The 21,448-nt window shown below is 35.8% G+C and overlaps 1 protein-coding gene across 9 annotated transcripts in view; it reads right to left on the bottom strand.

Annotated features, from left to right (window-relative positions):
* Window positions 1-21,448, bottom strand: part of NRXN1 (neurexin 1) — a 708,974-nt gene that overhangs the window by 381,617 nt on the left and 305,909 nt on the right. For all 9 annotated transcript variants that reach the window (XM_039384935.1, XM_039384929.1, XM_039384934.1 and 6 more), the window contains one exon: window positions 3,952-4,074. In XM_039384935.1, the coding sequence (XP_039240869.1) occupies window positions 3,952-4,074 (123 nt within the window). The remainder of the gene's footprint in view (window positions 1-3,951; window positions 4,075-21,448) is intronic.

Below are 21,448 nucleotides of genomic sequence, written 5' to 3'. Positions count from 1 at the left end.
ACATTTATCAGTGATGCAGAAACCCTGGTGGCAGTCTTACACAGCTGTACCTTCATAGGTTTCATAAGCAAATGTCTGTGTACGTGTGTGTGAACAAGGAAAAGACAAGGTAAAGATAAATGTAGATATTTGGGCTTTGCCCAGGGAGATGAATTCACAAACAGGTTAAGTCACAACACTTACAAGTACAGGAATCAGTGAAGTTACAGTGAAAACAGCTCTGCAAGTTTTAACACTATTCAGACCACACACGCACAAAAATTGCTTTAAAAATTTATGATCAATATTTACAAGTAGTTTACTTAGCTTCAGGATGAGTTCTATATGAGAACTTATTCTATGGATGTCATTAAACACCATCACTGTCTGGGATCTGTACTCATATGGCAGTGCACTGCAAGAGACACCTTAAAGCCCAAGGACAGTTGTCTTGATGTTGTTGTTTCTAAACATCAGTTCTGAAAATACTACTTTCCCTGATGTATTAAGCAAAAGCTGGTTCTTCCTTGCAGTAATGAGTCAGGGAGCTGCCTTGAAAAATGCCAAATCGGTAATTTTTGCAAGGACAAGAGCTGTATGTTGGTTCACAGCCAAAGAACTGAGGATCGTGTTTTAGAGGGTAACATTATGTATTCCAGCCTTATATCAATTCAGATGGCATTTCATTAATGTCATGGCAAAAATCCACTAAGCTTTGGCCTGTAGCACAGTATCCCCACTACATTAAATGTATTTCTTTCTTGAGCATAGTAATAAAAAGTTCCAGAATCTGGGCTCACATCCCAAGTTTCCCTCTAATATTTCAGTTCTGCAAACACTCTAACAGGACTTGAGACTTCACATAGTGCTTCATGGGACTTGCAAATACAGCAATGAAGAAAAAGAGAGAGAGTGCAGTTTGTACTTACAAGGTTGGACATTTGGGGTTTCGTGCGGGTTTTTTTTGATGGGTTTTGGTTGTTTTGGGTTTTGTTTGTTTGTTTGTTTCTTGTTGGTTTTTTTAAACTTAACAAGTTCATGTAGAAAATGCACTATGTACTGCAATGCTATGGGACATAATACAACAGGCCAATAGAATTTCTGTTCATAACCATAAGCTAGGTATCTATTCTGTTCTCCAACTTTGGTAACCTCCATCAATTCATTTCTATTTTCTGTACATTTTCAGAAAACAAAGTGTATCAGGGCTGCAAGTATTTAAACTCTTTTATGATGAGCAAAATCTCTGAAACCATCTGCTTGACTTCCAATGAAAGCTAGTTATGATTCTGTGTTATATTATTTATCCATGCACACATTATGTATTTGTCAAAGATAAGTAAGCTCAATTAATGGATGAATAATTGATATTTTATAATCTGTAAAAACTGGAAAGTCAGGTTGAATTATTTAATGACTTCATCTTAAGCTTTCTGGATCTGATGCATTTGGTGTTTGTTTTTTTTTTTTTTTTTTCATGTATGACATAGGAAAGGAATCAAAAAAGGAAAACACAATGTGTGGCAGTGGGAAGCTGGAATTTTCAGTAGGAAGTCAATTTTCTTCCTTATTCTCCTTATAACATCATAGTAACCTTTCATATGAGATATAAATGGGTTATATTTTAACCAATTTTCTGATTATTGGGACACCTGAAGAAAAGTTCTAAGCAGTTTAGAGCAAGTACGCTCCAATCTGATATGGCAACTCTTACCCTGTGCTTTCAGGAAATTCAGAGCTACTACACATTAAATTCTATTGAAACTATCTGAAATTTAAACTTGCAACTTTGAAAATACTCACCGTTGAAAAAACAACAACAAACCCCAAAAGCAAACGAACAAACAAAATCCAAAAAACACCCCACACAAACCAAATTAAAAAAATCATAGTCCTTAGATGACAACAAAGATTTTATGTGTAGAAAATGTGATATTCCTGGGACTAATAGCGCATTCCCCCATTACCAGACTCTCAAGTTCCCTCTGTTCCTTCTCTTATGCCAGTTCACTCATCAGTGGTGGAGGAGACCACAGATTGGCTACACAGTCTCCTGCAGGGAGCTTAGGAAGCTCAGGAAGACTTTCCCTCCAAAATACTGGAGCAACTTTCTCCCTTTGGATGAACAACATTAAACATCTGTGAATTATGCAAACGTAGGTAACTTCCAGCTTGAAGAACTGAGAGGGATTTCAAGTGAACTGTCTAGTTTCTGATACAGATACTAGGATGTGAGAAGAATACAAGTGTTGTACCAGAAATCTGGACTCACAGGTAATGCTTCTGATTGATCAGGAGGCAACTGAAAGGACTCACTTGCTTTGGCAGATTAGAATAGAATAGAATAGAATAGAATAGAATAGAATAGAATAGAAAAGAATAATTTCAGTTGGAAGAGACCTACAATGGTCACCTAGTCCAGCTACCTGATTGCTTCACAGCTGACCAGAAGTTAAAGCATGTTATCAAGAGCATTATTGAAATGCCTCTTAAACACTGACAGGCTTAGGGCACCAACCACCTCTCTAGGAATCCTGTTCCAGTGTTTCAGCTATTTGCTAATACCATGATATTTCATAGAACCTATAGTTATCCACAATGAAGAGGGATTACAAGAACTTAGTCCTGCATTCTGTACTTATTACTTTACCTGACTAGACTCTATATGATTGAAACCTCCTTAATCCTTCATATATATTTTGAACTTTTATGAAGCTGCACTGAACAGTCGGGACTGAACCCAAAGGTGAAAATAGTACTTCTTGGTGGTTTCCTAACCTGTAGTATTTGTAAATTAGAAATCTGCCATGAGAAATCAAGGAATTGTGCATTTGGATCTTGATGCTAGATCTAAATATCTTCCTCTATGTTAGAATATGCCTTATTATTTGAGTGGCAGTTGAAGCAGTAAGTTTATAATATTTTTCAGTACACTTACTCCAAAGTGTACATAAATTTAAATTTATATATAAATTTATAACTATAAATTTAATTTCAAAAAAAAAGGAAATTATTTAGGCCATCTACAGTCTTGGGAGAATGACCCTAAGCATCATCATATACACAGACTTCATCTCTGGAAGATCTATTGGTAATTTTTGATTCTAGGAAATATATTCTTGCAACTATTGAATACATAGCAATTATTTTTCTACCAGTGACATGGTCTTCAGTGTTCTGCTGAGTTGAAAAGGGATTATTAAAGAAGGTCCACTCCTTTTAAAAACCCACTTAAATTGTTATCATTTTAACAAAGCTTAGAACCAATGATAAAAGCTATTTAATGCTACCCAAAACCAAAGGAAAATATTAAATAGCTAACACAAAATTAGGTACATTGCATTGTGCAAGGAATGAGGGCCAGAAGCCAGGTCTGTTGCTATTAATAACACATATGTAAGCGTTAACTTTTTACAGAACAAAATCAATGTGTTCTCTATTACCCTTTCTGATAATACATACATACAAATATATTTCTAACATCTGCTGGCATGCATGTAATTTTTTCTCCCATGCCAACTGCTGTTTTTAGTATTTGTTGCCTAATATTTAATTATTGAGGACAGCTGATGCAAGATTTAAAACACAATAGAATATCCTTCAAACATTTATTATATTCTTTCTTACAGCAATGGCTTAGAGTTCAGCTCTAACAATGTGTTGGCAAAAGCATTTTACTTGCCTTCTCATTAGTGATGTATCAAATCACTTCTCCCCAATTACTGTATAAAAACATTCATTTAAGTCAGCACGAAGGTTTTCATTAATTTCAATAGCAACCTTAGAGCAACATTAATATCAAGTGTAATAACACACTTGTTGTAACAGTATTTCAAAATGCATAACATGGCTTTTGAATCCTACCCAAGAAAAGCAAAAAGCACCTGTTGCTTTCAGATAAAGTCATTTTACTTCTGCTATTTTTTGTTTTGTGTTTCCCCCCAGTAACACGGAGTCACAATGACACACTACCTGTCACGGCCTGCTGGTCATCCACCATTAACTTTAAACTTTTTCCTCGCCGAACCACACGCACTGTGTGCCACTCATTATCATTGAGGTTATAGCCAGCAAAAAGGGTTTCTGGACCTTTGCCTGTAGGATATGCCAAACAGTCATTATGCAATCTTTAAATCAGTTTACATGTGAACCTCACAGAGAGAGAAGACAGAGAGACTCGCTGGGCAAATGTTAAAACTCACCAAAAGTCACACCAAGCAAGAAAATTACCAAGTATAAGCAAAACTCAAATATAGAACTACTACATTAAAACACTGTTAATGTATATTAAACTACGTAAATGCACTTTATATGCACCAGGTTTTCATAAATAGGCACAGTCAACACGTATTTAATTGTGCACTTTTCAAAAATATACAGGCCTTTAAGAAATGGGATTACTGAGCCAAAAGAACCTCAGCATGCATTTACAAGACTGATTTTTTTTCTCCTTCTTTAAACATTATTTGGTGGAAAATAACAAGTGGTAAATGTGTGTGCATGTGTGTTATATTTTTCTTAATTTATGTCAACTTCTCTCTTCATTTAGGCTCTGTTTGTTTATTAGGACTTCTCAGAACATCATCTATTACCTGATCATCTAGATGACTTGATAATATGCAGGTCCAGTACCTTCTTATGTTAGCAGAGCTTTGAACCATACTTTCCTTTTTCATTTAATGGATACCTTTTTTGTAATCTGCTATTTTTGTCAGCAGTACATAAAACATTTTTTAAGCAAATTCTATGTATAGCACAATGTATTTGCAATAACCAAAGTATTCACAAACCTAGGATATCTTTAATGCCTAGGAAAAATTTTCTCGTAAGAAAAGGATAGTGGAAATTGTCACTTGCACTGTTGACCAAGAAGAGAAAGAGAAAAAGAAACATTCTGACTTTGAACTGTCATTGATATGAATAGGTGATTGAACGAGCACTGAATGAATCAATCAAAAATTATATGCTGGCTGTCCAAAATGTAAAGCTAATCTGCAATTAACAAATTACATTCTTGTAAAATACAGATGTCCCTGGTTTGTTTTTCAGTTCCTGTGGCAGAATAAATGCTGCTGATAACTAAAATTTGCCAATTAATTTCTGATCTCCTCGTACGAGAGAGGTGGAGCTTCTGCAGTGTGTCCAGCAGAGGGCAACAAGAACAATTGGTGGACTGGAGCATCTCTCTTATGAGGAAAGACTGAGGGAGCTGGGCCTGTTCAGCATCCCAAAGAGATGACTGAGAGGGGACCACATTAATGCACTTAAGTATCTGAAGGATGGGTGTCAAGCAGCTGGAGCCAGGGTCTTCTCAGCAGTGTAAAGCAATAGGACAAGAGGCAGTGGACACAAACTATTGCACGGGAAGTTCCAGCTGAATATGAGGAAGAAGTTTCCTTTGTGGGTGACCACACATTGGAACAGATTGCCCAGGGAGGTTGTAGAGTCTCCCTCACCAGAGATATTCGAGAACCATATGGACACAATCCTGTGCAATGTCCTCTACAATGACACAGCTTGAGTAGGAAGGTTTGACCAGATGATTGACACAAAAACATTATGGTTACCCTTAGTCAGACATTATCTCCACTGTGTCTCTTCCAGGTGTCTATATCCCATGTATCAGTCTTCCTTGGAAAGGGATATGCCACTAGCTCTGAAATTGCTCACATTTCAACTTAGATTCTTTCCAGTCAGCACAGGCTAACTGTGATAGGAGAGGTCTGTTCATAAATGGGTATTATATGACATTATATAAAATCAAAGCCTCTCTGACTTCAGGACTGCACAGATGGAAAAGGACACAAAGAGCTTGATGCAGCTGTCCAGCGCACTGGACAGTTTTCATCTCAGATGCTTTCCATTTTATATCAGCATTTTAAAATTCCTGCTGGTTTGTTGTCCTGCTTTTATATGCAACTTTTGCTATTTTGAGCATGCCAAGGGATCTCCAGGAACAAAAACATTAGCTACAGCACAGGTAGTGAGATTCTGATACTGTTTCTCTATGTCTCTGTATCGACACTAAGGTAGGAAAGGTGTTTGAACCCACCAGAAGGAGATGATTGGTGTCAACTACCTGAATCACTCTGGTCCTTACATGTTTACTTTTTCTGACAAAAGAAAGACCAGTTTTTGCATAAAGCTTAAGTAAATAATGTTCTCTTTCAAAAATTGGTGATACAGATCTCTTAAGCAATTTCTATTATTCTATTAGGTGCTTCAATGGAAGTAATTGCTAACTAGCAATAGATGAATTTACAAAAAATGCTTAGATGACATGAGCAAAAAACTTAGTGAGAGTCAAGAGGCCTGCCTAGAAATACATCATTTAGTATTATTGTAAATATATTTGCACTTCTTCACTTGTTAGTCCAACTCCATTTTTTTTTTAATTTTTAAAGTAATTGAACTGTTCAGTCTACCTTATCTCACTTCAGATTTCTAAAAGACCTAAAAGCATATGCAATTTTAATTTACTCTCACATTAAGAACCCTCTGTAGGGTCCCATTCGTGTGAAGTTGCCTTGGTGTATATAAATATCAAATCCAATTTGGCTGCTCACATTTATACAAGCAAATATATCTATTAACTTTTAATGGCTAGGGACTTGAAAACTCTTCCTGTTGTAAAATTAAATGTATGTTTTCCTATGCATCAGTCTATTTTCCTTGTAAGAGTACTCTGAGTAAAAAAAATCAGGTCAGAACTACTTGTAAGTTGTCTGTTCACACTGCACGCAATCCAAAAGAGGATTAATGGGACCTATGGTGAAAGGGTTATAAAAAGGACAAACCTGGATATAACATGCTAGGGGAGCAGTGCACTGAAAACAGTCCTGGCCTTATGCAAACTAGCTACCTCACATGGAAAAGAGACTTTTATTTCATGAAGCTGATCTCTAACATAGAAGGGCTTTTCCTTTGTCATAGAGAGGACAAGAAACTACCAAAAAGCAAGATGCAGTGCCCAGGTATTGTGCATCTACCTGTCCCATCATGCTCCATCTCTGCAAAGTAGTATAGTTTTCCATGGTAGATGGAGAAGTAGATGAGGAAGGATGGATGCTCACCATTCCTGTGCAAATGCAGTGCTTGGGCTGCTTCCTGGCCAAGAATATACTTTTGCATATAAGAGCAGCAAATGTGCTTGTGAGCAGAGTATTTAGGAGAAAATATTTAAACATAAAAACCTGTGGGAATCCCTTGAGACCCCACAAGAGTACCAGAACTGCAGAAGAAGACTCTTAACACATCTTGTTAAGTGGCATTGGCCAACCTCAAAGCTAGTTTATATTAGTTCTTTCTTCACTAACTTTCAAATATATTGACCCGAAACTAATTTAAACATCACATTACTGAGATAATAACCATTCGGAGTCTTCTTCTGCCCTAGTTTATAGTTCTCTATAGTGAATCTACTATAAATTTATATTTAGTAAATCATTGACTCTCCAGTCTTATTCTGACTTTACACTGATCTGATTCCATTTCATTTAAATCACACCAGCAGAAAGTGCTCTTAAATAAGCGTATTTAAATAAGAATTAGCATATTGTCACCTTTTTTTTTTTTGGCAGGTGGTTGTTCTGGGCTTTTTTAAAAAAAAAATTCAATATCTCCCACAAAAAGAAAAGCAAGAATCCCAATTAAAAAAAAAAAAGGTAACTTTTTTTTTCTCATGGACTGATACTACTCTTCCAAACTTATGTCCCTCTGCTTCTATTTCCCATGCTGTCCTTCACCTGGAATTCATCTGTTTCTTTCTAGACAGGTCAGGGTTAATTTGCTTCAAGTACCCAGCCAGCCCTGGTTCACATTCTGAGCTACTGATTCTCTCAGATACTAATATCTCATTCATAAACCTTTCCTTTCTGAGACAAGATGCAAACTGGAAAAAAAAAAATCCACTAAGTATCTCCTCTTGCTTAAGTATGAAATTTATTATCAACGTCTGTGTTCAGCTCTTTTCTTGTTTTTAAGGCTTAAATAACTACTAGATTTAATGTGTCCCTAGAGCAAATGGATAGTACCAAACAAAAAACTACTGGCACTTTTATGGCTATCATAGTTTGCTCATAGTCCATCATGCCAGTAAATTTGCACATCCATTTAAAAGCCGATAATTGCTTGTACCACCATCCTTTTACACAGCAAAATGCAGACTGTGCAGTCAGTTGATACAGGTACAAATCTTGATGTTGTAGTTCATTATGAACTAGGACATATAAATGTAAAGTCCTAAAAATTCCAAGTTTTAGGTTTACTGAGGCACCCAAAGTTGAGTTTACTTTGTTGTCAGCGCCTCAGCTGGAACTTAACTGTCTTCGGTCCTTTTCAAAGTTAAAGGAAAAAAGTATGAACTTCCAACACAAAAAATCTTATTTTCAGTGTGCTGAACCTGCTAAATGTTCTCTGGAGATTTCTGTTCTCTTTACTATCTTGTCAGGAGCCTATTCAGCCGAATTCAAGTACTGAATCAGTCGATTAATGGTGATATGCATTCTTTTTTCTCTGATATATATCTATCCCGTGGTGCTTTCATTTTAACCAACTATTTAAACAGAACTTCATAAAAAAACCAACTGATCCTTTTGAAAGGAGGTACCAGCTTTTGGCACTGCACCAAAACATTCAAATCTAGTTTTCTGAACCAAACACCCAAATCATTATTGGTTCTTACAATGCCACCCACCACTACCAAGGCACATACCAAAATCCTTGGAGCATTCAAATCTGCAATCAAGAGTAGATATTAAAAATGAAGTATAGAAAGGACAAATTAAATAGAGACTAGCAATGGAGATTGGATGGTTCAGTGAATGCTGTACTAACCTATGGAACCCAAGTTAGATACAGGCAAGTCACGACTATCTGTTTATCGGTCAGCATAAGAAAGATCAGTGGTTTCAGCCTAGTTTGTTCACAGAAAATTATGAATACTACAGCTATCAGTATCAGGTGGGATTTAGGCAAAAAGACATTTGGACAAGAAGACAAAATCCTGAGATCACTTCAGTTAATAGAGAATGTTACTTTAAGTCAGGGTTGCCAGGATTTCAGACAGAGTTTTACAGCTAAAATAATACCTACTTTACAATTCAGTTTGCTATGTATAGACAGCTGAGTGTCTCTGAGAGACACGTAAGAATGTTATTGCAAATACCTGTTGTCAAATTAGAGAACTTTGTGCCATTTCATTTATGCTGCTTTCCAGAGTAAACTTAGCGTGCCTCTAATCTAGGCTTCTGTTCCAGCATTCAGCCAATCACAGTCACTGTGCAAACCTCATGAGGCATCTATATTGCATACAGTCTACAGTACAAAAAGTTCAGAAAAGTTTCCTCCAGAACTAGCTACAGAAACACAAGACACATAAGGGAAGGCATCTTAACCTTCACTATCCTTTCTATGGTGGTTGGCTGCAGAAACATTTCTGGTTTTCCAAACACTCATGTGCAAACTTGAATTTAAAAAATCAATTAATATAGTGGATCAATTATATCTTAAATTACTCTGTCTGTATCATCCTGAAATTCCCTGACTATGCATGCTTTTTGACAATAGACAAACTACACTGTCTTTTAAAGATAAAAAATATGTATCATGTTATCATTTACAGCTAATCGATAAGTTAAATTAAGAAAGTCTTATTGCAGGTCAAAGAAATTTTGTCCACTATACTTTGTTCCCAAAAAACTCATACAGAAAATTCCACAAGAATAGTACATTCACTGAATTATATCAAGTAAAACTTATCAATCTTGCACTGCTTGATCAAAATGTTCCAGCTAACAACAGCTTTACTATAAGCAAAATTGCTTTTGTAATTTGGGTGATGTATTGGCAGTTTAGGGTATTTTTATTATTTTTTTTTTTTAATGACATTTCAAAAATTAAAACAAAGGAGATTGGAGTTGCTAATATCTTTCATTAGCCTTCATTTCAGCCACAGAACAGATTTGCTCATATTCTTTAGAATAACAGGAATATAATGTTAAATTTGTTTCCATAGAGGCACTCATACAGAAATGCAGAAAGCTAAGCAAGGCACTTTTGAAAATTCTACTGGCTCCCTCTACATGACCAAACTACAAACGGACTGCATTTCATATTGATCTAGCTCACTAGTAAGGAGAAACACCATACAGAGTGAATTCACTGGAGAAGAAAAATCCATAGAAGGTTATGAAAAACAATCAACCCAGGAATGTTGGATTCCAAAATTTGGATATGAGAAAAAGAAAACTGCTAGGTTTAAACAAAAGCCTTGGGCTAACAGAGACTGGGGAAAAACCTCCACCTAGGGTCCAGACAAGGATCCATTGATGTCAGGGTTTGGAATGTCCTGCCCAAACCCAGAGAAACCATGCCCTGATTTCATCAAGTCAGTGCAGAAGACCTATTGTGTTTTATCTCTCCCTTTGTGTTCCCCGGATCCTGTGCATTCTGCAAACCTGAATACCTCTTTGCCCCTAAGATAAAGTGGGTTTTCCCCATGAGGTAATTGTAAGACCCCAAATTTGTTAACATGGGTTTTTCCCTTATGCCATCCCCTGAAACCTCCTGTTTGTAATAAACTGTAATAGTTACAACCCCCTGTTGAATATGTAGACCCTAAACCCTTTAAATATGAACCTGTAAGTCCAATAAAGCATTCCAGTTCTCTGCCTCTGCTGGGATCATCGTAGTTATTGACTCGCTGCACAGGAATCAAGCACCATATCCAGCTCTGAGGACACAAAGTTTTCTACAGACACTCGTATGGTTCCTTTCTCTCTGTTCTGTGAATTTGCTTCCCCTGCCCATGGTTTGAGCTGCTCAGTATTTCCCCCCTCCTGACTTTGTCTTCCTTTTGCCTTAAGCAAGCTATTTATGCTGAGGTGTAATATCGTACATACTCATCAATTAATTTCTTTTAATCTGTGAGATATGAACTGTTGGTGACACGTCAGTATCTAAATAGAGTCAGTGGATCCAGGTGGGAGGGCAAAACATAGATAATCTATTAGATCAATTAAATCTAAGGATTCTACCAATAAAGGTGCTGATGATGAACCACTGTCTTGTGAAAGCCTATTTTTTACAAATAGAACAAGGACTGGTACTCAATTTCAGCAAGACAGAGAAAGAAAGAAAAACATCAGAAAGCAGTAAACTTTAGAGTTGGAAGTCTTGGTCTCTAGACTTCCATGACAGAACAAGACATGTAGAAGACATACACATGCTCTCCAAATTGGGAAGTCTGCTTTGCTGGTTAATAATTGGGTCTATAACAATTTGAAACATATTTCCTGAAAAAATGGTCTTGAAATTGCAATTACAACCATATGTGAAATCAGAGCACGTGAGAGGATAAAACTGATTTTGTTACTGAGTTATGAAATGTCTAACCCAACTTAGAGACATTTCTCAACATATTACTCAAAACATTTATGGCTTAAAATTAGCTGCATTTTGATTTAGTTTTGTAAGTCATATATCTAAGTAAATGAAGCACAAACAGTCCTAAGGACATGTAATTTTCTTGTTGGAAATAATGAAAGAAAAGTATCTTTTAAAAGCAGCTAAAACCAGAAGTCAGCTAGATCTCTGTATTTTTAATAAGTGTGAAGTTTCTCTTTTGTACTGTTCTCTGAGGATCATGACTATCAGAAAATGTGCTAAAGGTACTAAAGGTTTTATGAATCTACCCCAAGGCCCTGAACTAAAGGGACTTTAGTTGAAAAATATGGTTGTTTCTTTGTCAGCTCACTGCTGAACCTTTGGAGACAAATTTTCAGAAATCACGCTGAACTCAACAATTGACTTTGCTGTAGGTAAGGTAAACGAGAACTTTCAATACATGGCAATTCTATGCTAATTTAAAGCAAACTTGAGCACAAAATTATTTACTTTGTACTTAGTGACAGTAAAAAAATGTCCTCTTGCAAAGATCATGTAGCTTCTGTGGGTCTGTAAGGTCATATCGTGCCTTGAATCATGCTAAATTTTCTAAAATAACCTCAAAACCTAACAGTCTGAGTTGGTATTCAGCAGATTCACTCTCAAAAAGTCCTTGTGTGTCTTTAGTAAATCTTAATTTGTTTTCACCTTAGTTTGACATGGCTGCTACAATGTAAATTTCCAAACATTTTAAGCTGAATACATTTAAACACTTTGTTTCAGGTCAGATGCACTTAACACAAACACTTTCAAGTCAACACCTTTCACTTCATTCTACCTAAGCTATTGCCGTACAATAGGAAAGAAGCCATTTCACAAGCCTGCTATCCTATTTTCTCAGGCAAGTTCCCAGTTCCCAGAACACTCCTGTAGCTGGGCCTGAGAAAAGATCACAGAAGGATGACAGTAAGGGAAGCCAGATGAAATGTCTGACCACCAAAGAGGGGAAGGACTTGAAGAACTTGGACTGAGTAACTGCAACAACTCACATAGACACACAATGACACTGAATAATACAGAGAAAAAAGTCAGTTCGGCTTGATAAATGAAATTGCTTGTTTGTTTTTTAAAATATCATCCAACACAAGCTAGTATATTGCATAAAGAAGAAAAAAAATGGGAAATTTTAATTCATTTACAATACTGAAATTTTCCCATGCAGAATGTTTGTATCACACAGAGCTTTCTTATACTGAGAGCTTGTTTCAATGGAAAGTTCATTTAACTCCCATTTAACAAAAACTTCGTAAAACTGGTAGAGGAAAGAACAGCTAGGTCATCTAGAGTTACTAGTGTTTACTTTTTTCCATTTCTATAACAGCCAATAGGATTGAAAATCATAAGAATTGACTCGGGAACTCCTATGTAAAATAGTACTAAGAAACATGAAACCCCAATTTTAAGCAATATTGCTTTTTTTTAAAAGTAAATAGTCACTGTTCAGATATGGCTTTAATGGCATCCAGAGTCTCTAAAATTCAGTAATTCTGTACAAATTCAGAGTTCTGTAAATAGTACTGATTTGTGAAATGTGGTTTAAAATAAGAGAAAAAAAAGTGATCCTATAATGAATTCAAGTTAATTTTCTGCTTTGCAAAGAAGAGTTAGATTTTTACCTCAGCAGACTTACTACTCTGGTCTTGACTACCCGAACCAAAAGTCCCAAACCCTACAAAACACCAGGGTAGAAACATACATTCCCTGTCCTGGATTTCTAGAATCAGCAAGAATATGCCTTGAAGTTTTCAAAGAAGTGAAGAGCAATACAGCTGGTAATCTTCTTTTCCTTACACATAATCTCCAGAAGTTACTATTCAAATCCTCAGCTTCCAGAGGAAATTTGCTGTCTCTTCTGAAGAGATCTGGAGAAATTCTGACTTGAAAGAAGGATTTCACCGTAAGATGACTATCTAAATAACTTTGATAGCCTGGACCTTAATCACTGTTCTACAAATCGCTGTCATTCAAAAAAATGTTTGCCATAAACAAAGAACTTGAAACATACAGCTGCTACATGAAACAAATAAAACTGATCTCTATGTGTACCCTTCTGATCCGGAAGAACCATGTTACTGCTTTCCACTTGAACCCAGTGAAGGGAGAATAACCTGACTTATACCATTTTTTGAAGAAAGAGTAGGTACTTTTTTTTTTTCTTTTTGCTGAGAGAATTGGAAAATTTGTTGTACTTTGGCTAGATTATAAGTGGCAACAGGAAAAAAACAGAAACAGCTTTAATCACACATTAGCTTGACTTTGACATTGACTGTGCCCATTTATATCAAAACCATGGCTGTCAAAACTCTGAAGTACATTTTAAAATATAAGTAAGCACAATTTCAGTATGCTTATCCATAATTTACCTTTTTATAAAAAAATACTTTTATATTTAGTCAAAATGAACATAATAGAAAAAAAACCACTTAAATATTTCATTTTACCCTTATATTTTACACAGTGCACTTAAGAATAAGCAGATTGGTAATTAGCTGGCATAGAAGAGAATTTGGACTGTGACTTTATTTTAAGAATAAGCTCCTTTTAATTTACAGGTGTCTTCATCCCAAAAAACTGCTGTTACAAAATAGTTACAACTAAATCTCACACTGATATCCTCTTCTTTTTTTAATTAAAATGATGAATGATAACATTTTGCCTAGTTAAGAGTAATGAGAATAATGTTTAAAGATTTATTATCCTTGATTATATAAGTGTTTTAAAACATCTTTATACTCATCATGGATCGAAAAGCATAATTTCTTGACACTGCTTATTCTTGGATACTGTTACACAGACAGGAGTCAAGCAAGGAGGACTAAATAGACATTTCAGATTGTTTTCAGAAATTACAAATAGATGAATACAAAGGTTGATCTCTGTTCTATAAACAGCCTCCACTATCTTTGATGGGTATTGTCTTGCATGCCTGAGTAACAAAACATGGCTTTTAAATTTTATTACATGGAATTGATTTCAACATCAAGAGAATCTCTCCAATGCTCTTGTGCCATTTATTATCTCTTAAGGTTTGTGCTCAGCATCAGTGAGTGACAATTTTTTTGAACAAAACAAGTAAGCTTCTTGACAGAAGTTCCTACTTGCCCTTTTTGTTAAGATATGCTCTGTGTCTTGCTTTATGTAATTTTAGGGAATTAAGACGACTTTTATAGGCAGTGCTGCTCCTATTCATAGCCAATTATCTTGTCACCTGACTTCATAAGTGTCCTATCTCATGTTACCTGGAGATGCAAGAATACTTCTTCCCCTGAGAGTGAATGGTGTAGTTGTTCCCTCCTAGGAAACAGCATACTTGCTTTCAAGTTGCTGAAACGTTATATATAGCAAAAACTGCAGAGACAATTCAAAGTATAGCAGTCACCACAACATAAATTCATCAGGTATTTTCCCCCTATACTCAACAACTGTAGTGCTCAAATTTTAGTAAAACTAAAATTCCTTAAATGTCAGTGAGCATACTAACTATGCTTGTTATTTTCACTTCTGATCCAATTTCCACAAGTCACACGTAAACAGTGAAACGTAAAGCATGTGAGTGAAAGATGGAATTTTGACTTACCTATTTGTTCTTTCTTCTTCAGACAGATCTTACTATTAGTGAGAAAAACAATGTGCGGAGACAGAGAGGAACTTCTAACTAATGAAATGTTATTTCTACATAGATGTGCTTCGCTCCTTGGAGAAAAATCTCAAAGAATATAAAATCATGAGAAATAATACCAAAGAATTACTATAAGCTACAAGAACCACAGCTTCCTTTTTTCTTTAATTGTTTTTCCTCGTTCCATGTCTTGGTCTTCATCTTGTGTCTTGTTGCTTCAAGACTGCCTAGACAAATAACTGCTGAAGAATTCTTTGCACATTTCCTCAAGGGGACTGCATCTCAGAAAGCCAACTTTATATTGATGTCTCAACTCAACAGAATAATATCTCCTTTGAAGTGACTTGTCTGATGGATTGAGGCCTAGAAATCAGCTGGAAGGGAGCATAAGTTAACCTCTTGACATGTCATCCAAAAAAGCAATATGTTTGGATGGAAATTTTAACAGCTACCTGAATATAATTCATTAAAGTTATTGTCAAGAAGAGATAATAAGGAGCAGTTATGTGGTTCCAGTAATAAGCTACTGAGTGCTTAAAATGTTATGATAGATGTTTCATGCATTTTAATAAACATAAATGCAAAATGTGCTAGATACAGAGTAAGTGCTTTTAATACAAGAAACTGCTCATCAGTGACACGCACTGGGTAGGTGTTTTTAATGTTATCAGCTCTTCAAAAAAAGCACATTGAAAAATGAATTACTCTTCTTATAACATTAATGAAGAATAATGTTGTAGCTAAGTGCTTGCTAGACTTTTTCATCAAGATTGAACTTATGAAGTGATGACTTGCTGCAGAGAAGCGAAGAAACTATAAAATAGCCCACCTTTCTGAAACAGTCATACAGCTAAAACTAATAAATACTTATACAATGGGTTTTTTACAGATGCAGTAAAGGAGGGGCTGTCAAAATGCCACAGATGACTCAGAAACCATGTTTTGTGAACTTGTATTTATGCAAATAGGCAGATAACTCAGCTTCTGTACTGCATATGAAAAAGACAAAAACTATGCTCTTGTACTGTTCCCAACTGTCTATAATCACATTTCACTGATCTTAATTCTTAAAGAGTAAGATAATTACTTGCTAGGGATTTAGTCCAGATTTCCAGCAGAACAAATATACAAATGTATCAAAATAATTTTAATTTATGCAAAATTTTAATGTGCCACCCTTTTCATTTCCTCCCTTTTTTTCTTTCTTTCTTTGACTGAAGAAAAGGTAGTCAAGATTTCCCTAAGCAGTTTGGCTCTCCTAATCACAGAAAACTGAGAAATAGGATCAGATCTGACTCTCACTGAAATTAATTGCACTTTTTTAATAATGTAGAAATGTTCTCTTCATAATGTCTATTTATTATGAGAGGGACAGGAAGAAACCTGGCAATTCACCTCAACATGTGTTAGACCTACTGCAATATTCACTAGCTCTGTTAGTGGGAACCAGATATCCCATTCAAACTTCACTCTTTGATACTGTTTCCCTCTCCCCTGTTTCTTACTCATGTATACCCATTTTATTAAAAAAAATAAGCAAAAACATGTATTGAATGAATTTTTTACAAGTATATATTAGGTAAGAATGATGTCTGTGAGCATGTGATGTCCTGATCAGAAAAACAGTATCTACCTGCAGAGAGATGGCAATTTGTTTGGTTTTCCTTGAAAAGTTTTCAAGATAAGCAAAGGGCCACTGATTTAGTAAGGCATTGCATTTGGAAGAACAGTCCTATGCATTTTCTTAATGCATTTAAATGCTTTCTGAACTAAACCAGTAATGATTTTAGTATCTTTTTACACAGACTTCTTTGGAAAAAAACCTATAACTTTCTATCCACTGAAAATAACTCTTCAAATTGTAATATTGTAATAGAAAGACTGGAGTATTTCTCCATAGAAGTTTCATTTGTAAGCACTTCTAAATGTTTTCCACAAACATATTTATAAAGGCTCATCACAAGAGCATTTTATATAAGAAACAGAGAGCCCTAAGAAACAATGGCAAAAAAAATGTGAAAAGAAAGGTATTTTTACATTAAGACTGAAAATATTTTTAATCTGTGTATAAATTTAGAAACATTATCAACTGAATTACTGTTATTTTTTCTTAATACTGAATGCCAAAAATGACTTTCTTTACAAAGAGCTACAGACCAAAATTTCTTGCCAGAAAGCTCTTAGTACTAAGTCAAAGACCTTATTCACAATGCTTAGTACATATGAAAGGTCAACTTAATTAATGATTTATCCTAATTTGACTGGATTTGTCTGTACTTAAGATTCTTTTTTTTTTAGAATTTGTTGAAATATTGGCTTGTGCTATCTGCTACCCTGTGTGTGGTAATTTTCATAGAATCTGATTATAAAGCTAAGAATAACTGTATACATCCCAGTTGATGATAGACTTACATATTTTTTCCAACTTTAATGATTCTATGAGTCTATGATGATTTTCACTAGCAATTTCCTGTTTGCTCTGAATACAGGGTATAAACTCATGATAAAAGCATTAGGAAAAGAAGGTGCAAAGTAAGAGGGGAAATGGTGCATAAGACCAGCTAGTTCAGCACTATACTTTCAAGAGCAGCATGGAAAAGCAGGATGGCTCTGTAGGAATCACTAACAACCACAGCTTCCAGTGACAGACTTGTTTGGGACTACTGGAACTACAGAAACTGCCGCATCACAGAAAGTCCTTGACATATTTCCATTTCATTAAAAAAAAAAAATCATCAAACTATCAACTTCCTGCTGCTTCTTATGGCTGTATAATCGTATATTTATAAAAATCCATATTCTCACAGGCATTATTTTTTCCTAGCTTGCCTAGCTGCTCCATGTGGAAAAGCTAATCCATATTTGTAATCCTCCCTGTTGCAGTGACCTGTATTCTTCCTATTTAAGCTAATCATGAGGAACTGGAACTAAACACACACACAGCTTTCAAGAAGCGGAGAAACAATGACTGCATAATAGCATAATGCTGCTTTCTGTTCTGGTCTTACAGGAACCCCATAGCTACGAATATCCATTGGGATTCCTGGTCACTTCTGAGCACTGAACTGTTTTACAAGAGCTATTTACAATGACTGCACAATTTCTTCAGCTCAGTGCTAACAGACTCCATTGCCGTACTTGCATAATTGAGATTACTTTTTCTAGCATGCATTACTTTGTACATATTTAATTCCACCTACCATTTTACCGTCCAGTCATGCAGCATTTTGAAACCTTTCAGAAAACCCTCACATACAGCACTTCATTTGAGTTTCCTAAATAATCTCATTGCATTTGCAAATAATATCATCTCAGTAATCCTCTTCATTTCTCAATCATTTTTGAATAAGTTAGTAGAGATTCCTGTGGGACCAGTTTTAGTGAGCAATAAAGTAGAGTTTTACTGTGAAATGACTGCCATTGCAGCCCAGTTCACCAATATGAATGACATTACATTAGCTTTTATATATTCTTCTCCTGAAGAAAATAGTATTCAATTGCTTTGCTATTACTGATTAGAACAGCATTCCTCATTACCCCTACAAGATTTGACTGTAATGCCCACTTTCTGTCACAGAAAAAAATTGTGAGGATAATTTAAATCACCAGTCCTGAAATTTGATTAAGTCATCTTCCTTCTCAAAAGCTGAATGAGAAAAACATAAAAGTAAAATAAGAGAACTTAATAGAACCTGCTATACATGAAAAAGTTACTTTCAACTGCTTCTTCCCATTAAAATATTTAAAAGGCCTAGTCTACTTCTTCTGAAAAGTCCTTTTATGAAAGATTTGATAGGGCCAGTATGAGCTAAACACACACAACTCCCTTGCATATAAATCAGGATCTATTAATTCAAGAAAATCTATTCTTATAGATCTAGCACATCCTGGAGGCTGCTTTGTCCCTATTGGTAAAATGAGAGGCTACATGCTTGCAGCAATCTCTGCTTCCTACCCTCCAAGAGTCCTCTTGTCATATTTAGTATTTTAGATGATCTTCTGCTCCCTGCTCTCCTTTAAGAGTTTAGGCTGAAGGATCAGAGGGAACAACTTCAGGCCATTCCAGACCATTCCCTTAGGCTCTGCCTGTAAAACCTTGGCAGCATACCAAAGCTCAGAGCCAGCTGATATGTAATATAGCCCCACATATGCACTAAACTGACAACTATCTGTACCTGGCATGGTAAAAATTAAAGTATCCACCAAAATATCACAAATGGAAGCTCTACTATTTTTCATCAATCTTAAAGTAAGTTTCTGAAAATATTTATGTGGTAGTGCTAAAAAAGCAAGTCTTTATCCGAAAGTTAATCTAATGATTTTTCACCACCAATTAGGGCAACTAGCCTTACTGTATGTATTTTCAAATTTGCTTAAATAATCATATATTTAAGTTTTTACTGTGGCTATTGCAGAGCACACTGCTGTACAGATATACTACTATTATATATTTGATTACTGAGGCCCCTGTTAAATCGGTTCTATCTTTAAAGTACCATGAGTAGAATGTGGGACTTAAAAAGATAAAAATAAGACAGATGAAAAGAGTGAAAAGAAAGGAAAGAAGTATACACACAAAAAAGGAAAACATCTGTTTTCTAGCAAGAAAACTTGAAATGTTATTTTATTGACAGTCTGCCAAAAGACTAATGGCAATTTTCCCCTCTGTTAGCTAAGAAAGAGCAAACACAGATGAGGTTTTATAAGTAGCAAGTAGAATGCAGGCACAGAAATAAACTTTATTGCTGTCCTTCACGTAGGCTGGAAGCACTGATAGAGTAAAGCCTTCAGTCCCCAGCAGCTGACCTTGAAAGCTTTGTCAGTAGGGAGAAAGTAAACATGATAGACCCTTTAATGGTCAGCCAGCATATCTAAAGCATTTATTTTCACTTTAATGAAGGTTTGAGCTTTTGTTTGCTGTGTTAATATGATAATTGTCTCCCATGCCTCAGATAAGCAGGTTTAGGCCTGAGCTAGAAAAGAACTTACAGGGACCTCACCACTGGCACTGAAAAATATGTGCAAGACTCTTCTAAAGATTTCTTTATAATAAGCTTATTTTTTTTTCCCTTTGTTTGTTTTTTTTTCTCTTAACAACTGCAAAAGAAGAGATAAAAATGGCAGCCTTTCAGATAACTTGAGTATTTCCCTGTAAGATTTCTGTGTTTACCAAAACATACATTTTAGCTGAGAAATCAGTATATCACAAGACTGACTTTCTCAATCACCCACTATGTGAGAGAGCTCACACTCAGAAGTCCAATGTGCCTTCACTGTTACTTTCTGAGAGTCCTCTCTCAAGACAAACTATATCCATACGAAATTTCACAAAAAGGCAAAGCTTATCTTATGTGAATGGTCAAAAAGCACAGCATCCCCTCAGTTGGTACCTCCTAATATGTATGCTCTTCATGATACCCAATGACTTTTCCTCATTCCTGAAACTCCCTAAAACTGGGCCTCAGATATTTCCTAGGTTCAACTTACAGCTTGTTTTTGAGCCAAATTCAGGAGAAAAGAATAGTTGAGATATACAGAACTGAAGGCACACATGTTTACCCAAAAGCCTTTCCAACATTTCCCTTCAGTTGTCTAAAAGATCACTTCCTTAACTGGTACAGATAAAGCATTCCATATCTCAAGAAGTGATGTTTCTGTCTTTCTGTAAATAACATGCACTTTCCCAGGATGTTCTTGCTTAGATGTAGGCCAAATTAATTCACTTTGGGACAGCATAAGTCTGTGTTGCTGAAAAAAAAACAGTCGACTCTCTTTACCAGAGGTTATTTTTCTGCTGTCCCTGCACCATTCCTGCCTTCCCCATATCCTGTTTTATTCTACAACAGGTGTCAGAAAACTGCAGGAAATTAACAATTAACAGCTTTGTTAATGGGTCACTTTAGTCAAATTCACCACCTAGACATTTGAACATTTGTGCTGGTAGCAAAGCAATTGGCAATGTAAGAGCAGGACCAGCAGACAGGAAGACAGTTAGAAGAACACAATTTTTAAAGTACATGAAAATTTTTTTAAGAGGCAGATGAAATTCTGCAGCAAAAACCCAAAGAATGGTATGCAAGCATTTGAAAAATGATCAGCAGTGGCCCTGCTGGTTCCCTTTACATTCCTAGCTAAGTCACTCCTACCGTTCAAGGAGTGGAGAGCACTTTCTCAGAAATATTTTTGAGTGTTAACATCTGTCAGCACCTGGGAAAATACCCACTGCATATTCCTGAGTTTTCATTAAAACCAAATCGTAGACCTTGCCCTGGGTGCTCCCAAGATTACAAGTGAGGGCAAACAGCTACTACTTTTCTCCAGAGCAGGTGGGCAAGGAGATTGCAGGAAGAGGTGAATGGCTTTGCCACCACTCCCCCAGTAAGCCAATTAATGTGATGGGCTTTC

Source organism: Pipra filicauda, unplaced genomic scaffold (genome assembly GCF_003945595.2).
Source record: "Pipra filicauda isolate LSUMZ 115617 unplaced genomic scaffold, ASM394559v2 scaffold386_size940508_pilon, whole genome shotgun sequence".
Taxonomy (NCBI): domain Eukaryota; kingdom Metazoa; phylum Chordata; class Aves; order Passeriformes; family Pipridae; genus Pipra; species Pipra filicauda.
This window is presented reverse-complemented; position numbering and strand designations above follow the sequence as displayed.